Source organism: Marmota monax, unplaced genomic scaffold (assembly GCF_021218885.2).
Source record: "Marmota monax isolate L192 unplaced genomic scaffold, Marmota_monax_Labrador192_F-V1.1 WCK01_AAM20220418_F8-fsc00782, whole genome shotgun sequence".
NCBI classification, from domain to species: domain Eukaryota; kingdom Metazoa; phylum Chordata; class Mammalia; order Rodentia; family Sciuridae; genus Marmota; species Marmota monax.
In genome coordinates, this window is record NW_026693962.1 from 101,085 (window position 1) to 106,453 (window position 5,369).

At 33.7% G+C, this 5,369-nt stretch overlaps 1 protein-coding gene across 1 annotated transcript; it reads left to right on the forward strand.

The window, feature by feature from the left end:
* The first annotated feature begins 478 nt into the window (after nucleotides 1–478).
* On the forward strand, nucleotides 479–1,508 carry LOC124106359 (olfactory receptor 141-like). The gene has a single exon (XM_046463967.1). The coding sequence runs from the start codon at nucleotides 558–560 to the stop codon at nucleotides 1,506–1,508; it is 951 nt and encodes a 316-aa protein (XP_046319923.1). The 5' UTR covers nucleotides 479–557.
* The last annotated feature ends 3,861 nt before the right edge of the window (nucleotides 1,509–5,369 follow it).

Genomic DNA, 5,369 nt, shown 5'->3' on the forward strand with positions numbered 1-5,369 from the left:
ACATCTTCCCCCTCAAAACATTAGTTTAATTCAGACAATCCCAATAAAACCTAGTGAAGATAGAACAATTTCAAAAATTAGCTCATAAAATAAAATACAGACATCTGTTACTCTGTGAAAGCAATGCAACTCAGTATATTTTATATTTTAAGTTAGTTTAATGATTAAATTTTATTAACATATTCCTTCATTATTTGTCCCATTGATGTACAATAAAGAGGGCTTGAATTCTACTGAAGAATAGTAAGTCTTTTCACATTTCTAAATGTTCTGAAATTCTTACCACTCTATCCATGTGGACTGTCTCCTTCTATACTATCTCATGTATTTCATTTTATAAAAATGATTTTTTAACTGCTCACTTGAAGTGTTAGTGTAATTTAATGTAACGATGCTAATAGAACTAGTTAATAAATCAACTAGTATGCATAATCATTATGCAACAACAAAATGTTAAAAAATATAATTTCTTTTGACTCACAATATTGTTCATTATTTTCATAGCAACATGAACTATGATCTTCTGAATCTTCATGTATGTTTTATGACATTAAACCATGAAGAATGACACTGAAGTTAATGCATTTGTACTCAAGGGATTCACAGATAGCAATGACCTGCAAATGATTCTCTTTTTCCTGTTTCTAGCAGTTTACCTCTTTACTCTCCTAGGAAATTTAGGACTGATTGGATTGGTCATCTTGGATTCCCGGCTCCACAATCCCATGTACTATTTTCTGAGTGTGTTGTCTTCTGTGGATGCCTGCTATTCTACAGATATTACCCCTAATATGTTAGCAAATTTTATATCAAAAAGTAAAATAATTTCATATTATGGATGTGCAACACAATCATTTCTTGCTGTTACTTTTGGAACCACAGAATGCTTTCTCTTAGCTGCAATGGCTTATGATCGCTATGTGGCCATCTACAACCCACTTCTGTATTCAGTGAGCATGTCACCCAGGGTCTATGTGCCACTCATCATTGCTTCCTATGTTGGTGGAATTCTTCATGCCATTTTACACACAGTGGCCACTTTCAGCCTTTCCTTCTGTGGATCCAATGTAATCAGACACATATTCTGTGACATCCCTCCTCTACTTGCCATTTCTTGTTCTGACACTCACATAAATGAGCTTCTGCTCTTCCTCTTTGTGAGCTCCATTGAGATAGTCACCATCCTGATTGTCCTGATCTCCTATGGCTTCATCCTGTTGGCCATTCTGAAGATGCATTCTGCTGAAGGGAGGAAGAAAGTGTTCTCCACCTGTGGCTCCCACTTGACTGGAGTATCCATTTATCATGGGACCATCCTCTTCATGTATGTGAGACCAAGTTCCAGCTATGCTCTGGAACATGACATGATAGTGTCAATATTTTACACCATCATGATTCCCATGCTGAATCCCATCATCTATAGTTTGAGAAACAAAGACGTAAAAGAGGCAATGAAAAGACTTTTGGGGGAAAATGTGTGTATGGATAAAATCAAATTTTCACACTAAACACTAAAATGTTATCTTTTAGCTTATTAATTATTTTCATTTATTGAACTCTCTTTTAAATTTACCTCTGAAGATTTACAACCATTATGGAGGTAAAATAATGATTTTTAATTTTTCTGAAACATGTTAACTCATTGATTTTAAATTTTTTAATTTATTATCATTATTTAACTACATATTTGTATTATGTTTTATTGTTTCATTGAACAGTTTAAAATAAGATCATGTTAAATCGTCTTCTCAATTTGTGTACAGGTATGAAAATATCATCTACTTGTTTATGAATTCATATGCATACACACTCACATACATGTATGCATGCATATATACATATATGCTGGTACAGATTTATTAGTTTTCTAGGGCTGCCATAACAATATACCACAGAATGAGTGGCTTTTACAACAGAAATTTATTTTTTCGTGGTTCTTGGAAGTATTGTTCAAAAATAAGTTGTTGGCAGATTGATTTCTTTTGCGGCTTCTCTCTGTAGTTTGTGGATGACCACCTTGTCCCTCTGTCTTCATGTGGTCTTCCTTCTCTATGTCTATGCCCCAAACTCTCATTTTTACAATGACACCAGGTATGTTTGATTAAGTTCCACCCAAAACTTCTCTTTTTACTAATTATCCCTTTGAAGTAAATATAACACTTTCTGCAACATTTCAATTTCAATATAATAAATTATATATAATATTTAATTAATATATAATATATAAATATTTAGTATACAATATTATAATTAATAATTATAATTAATAGACAATATAATTATAATATTATATATGCTTAATTATACATATTAAATATATAAGATTATAATTTAAACCAGTAAAAAATAAATTTAGAAGGAAAGAGGGAAGGGCAGAGGGTGGGAGGAAGTGGGAAGGGAGAAAGGAAGGAAGGAACAAAGGAAGAAAGGATGGAAGGAAGGAAGGAGAAAATGGTAGAAATTGAGGGAGAGGTGATGAGGAGACATTTCGTTTGATTACTTCAAATGTATAAAATATATAATATAATTAATAATTATAATTAATAATTAATATATAATATATATGATATTTGTGCATATATGTGCATGCACATGTATATACCCTCATAGAGAGCTATGTGTATGTGTAATCTTTACTTTAAAACATATCCATAGATCTCATATCCATAGATATCAAACTGCATGGGATCCCATACTTGCAAGAATGTGTCACTTTGTATCTCACTATCTTGATCATATATCACCTGATCAATGGCAAACCTACAGATAACCTAAATCCAGACTGTTTTTCATAAAGTGCCTGGTGTCCAACTTTAATTCAATCTTGAAATTTATGCATCTGTAGCAGTCAACTTATACACTGGATCACATACCACAGATAATATACATAAATTCCTAGGTTCATTACTGGAATATTTTGTGAGGGTGTATTTCTTCCTTTTTTAATAAATCACACAGATCATGGATGGAAAACACATTCTTTACTTTGTCATTGTATGACATTGTCATACATCTAGGTGATTCTTAAATTGAAGTATAATAAAAGAAGCATAGGTCAGAGTCAGGTATAACTGACTGGCTGACTTGACTCATCATCTTTTATGCTCTCATTTAGCCTTTGTTCTAACAGATCTCATTTTCAACACAAGGAGACATTTTATCTCTTCTGAATACTGATCTCATTGTTACATGATGATGTTAGCAATTTACCTCCTCTGTGTCTCTCTATATTCCTTCTTTCTTAAGTGTACCTGCTTCACTTATCATTTTTATATATCATGAATTTTTATTTATGTCTTTTATTATCTGATCTATTTTATGTCATCCAGAACAATGATATGCATTATCACTTAACATACAGTTTATGGAAAGACCTATTTTTATGAATCATAAGAATTAATTTTCTTAAATGGCCATATTACCAAAAGTGATATACAGATTAAATGCAATAATCATCAAAATACTAATGATATTGTTCACAGAACTGGTGAAAATGGTCCTAAAATCCATATGAAAAAATATAAGATCCAAAATAGCCAAAACAAACCTGAGCAAAAACAGCAATACTGCAGGCATCACCATGCCCAATGTCAAACTGTAATAGAGAGCCATAGACCAGTAGACAATAGAACAGAATAGAGGATATAGAATCAAACCCACTCAGTAACTGCCACCTGATTCTTGACAAAAGTGTCAAAAACAAACTTTGGAGAAGATAGCATTGTCAGAAATGGTGATGGAAATATTGAAAAACCATACGTAGAAAACCAGTTTGCTATGTTTTAACTTCACAAAAATCAATCCAGAGCTGTGGCTGTGGTTCAGTGGTAGTGCACTTGCCTGGCATATGTGAGGCACCGGTTTGATTCTCAGCCCTGTATATAAATAAATAAAGGTCTCTGGGCTGGGGTTGTAGTGGTAGTTCTTTTAAATTTTGTTTTTAATTGCCTACATAAAAATATCAAAGAAGTTTTATTTTATTTTATTTACTTTTAAACAGAATGCCTTTTATATTATTTTCTACATCAGATCTCTTTTTAAGCTAATATATGACAATATTTCACAATTACTTCACATGCTTTAGAATTGAAAGGAACCCCTCTTATTTGGAGTTAATGTTTAACATAAACTCATGTATAAAAACAATCTTTCAACTGTGCATTAAGTTTTCTGTCTTTTTAATGATTCATTGACTGGTTTTATTGGAGGTATAATAGGTTTTCCAATATTAGAATACTATTTTTCCTTCCTTTTCCTTGTATGCCAAATTCCCTACTTTAGAACATTGGTTGCTACATTGCTCTTTGAGCAGATATAAATCATGTCTAAATTTTCATAGCAAATTAAATCATATCATTACAAAGCAGCTTTTTGTTCATTTCGAAGCTCTTCCATGCATTCTATATTTTTGATATAAAAAGATACAACAGATGTTTTCCAGTTTATTATCTAAATGCCTTTGTGACCAGTCCTTCATTTGTACTTTTCTGAAACACTTTGTAACATATTTGACTTTATAAAGAAACTACACTGAGGTGGATACTGGCACATGATTGGAGGTGAACTCTGTTCACCATCCCTCTCCCACCCCCCAAATATAAATCTGCATGCCCAGAAATTCCTTCAGAAGAGTTAAGAAAACAAGTGGAAGATAACAGTATTTGGATTATTATTTAATATAATATAAATATTATTATTATTTAATAATAAAATTACACATGGAAGTTTCTAGGAAGGACAGTGTTACCTTACTTGGGTCATATCTCCCTCATCTCCAGGCAACTCAGAACCTAGAGGAATGCCACACATTTGGAAAAGTGAAGGGCACGTAGGACCTTACCTGGGACACCACCACTGCCCCTGCCAAAAGAAAGCCCGTCATTGACAGACCCCACAGTTCCACATTCCAGGCCACTACCTGCAGACTGCGATTACAAACCTGACCTGGCATTAGACAGGACCACATGGCCACAGGCTTCAGGCTTATAGGACAATCTCCAACTTGTATCACTGCCAGGCTGACTTTCATGGTCATGGACTCCACACATCCTAGAATACTGGCACACCTCAAGGGCTTCAAGAATGCCACATTTCTGCACTGACCACATCAGCCCTGAGCTTCTGGAAGTGCCATGCCAGCCACAGCTACTCTGTGCTTACAGTGAACATGAATGTTACACAGAACCTTTCTCAGACAAAGGCAAGCTGAGAGACTGGGATAAGTCCCTACTTCTTTAAATGCACAAACATTGATGCATGACAACAAACATCAAGACAATCAAGGAAATACGTTATCACCAACAGACAAAAGGAGGTGCTAGCTATTGGCCAAAAATAAATGAAGATTCAGTGAACTTAACAGACACATA

Excerpts from the sequence above, each read along its gene's own strand:
- LOC124106359 (XM_046463967.1), top strand. The coding sequence starts at position 558 with ATGAAGAATGACACTGAAGTTAATGCATTTGTACTCAAGGGATTCACA.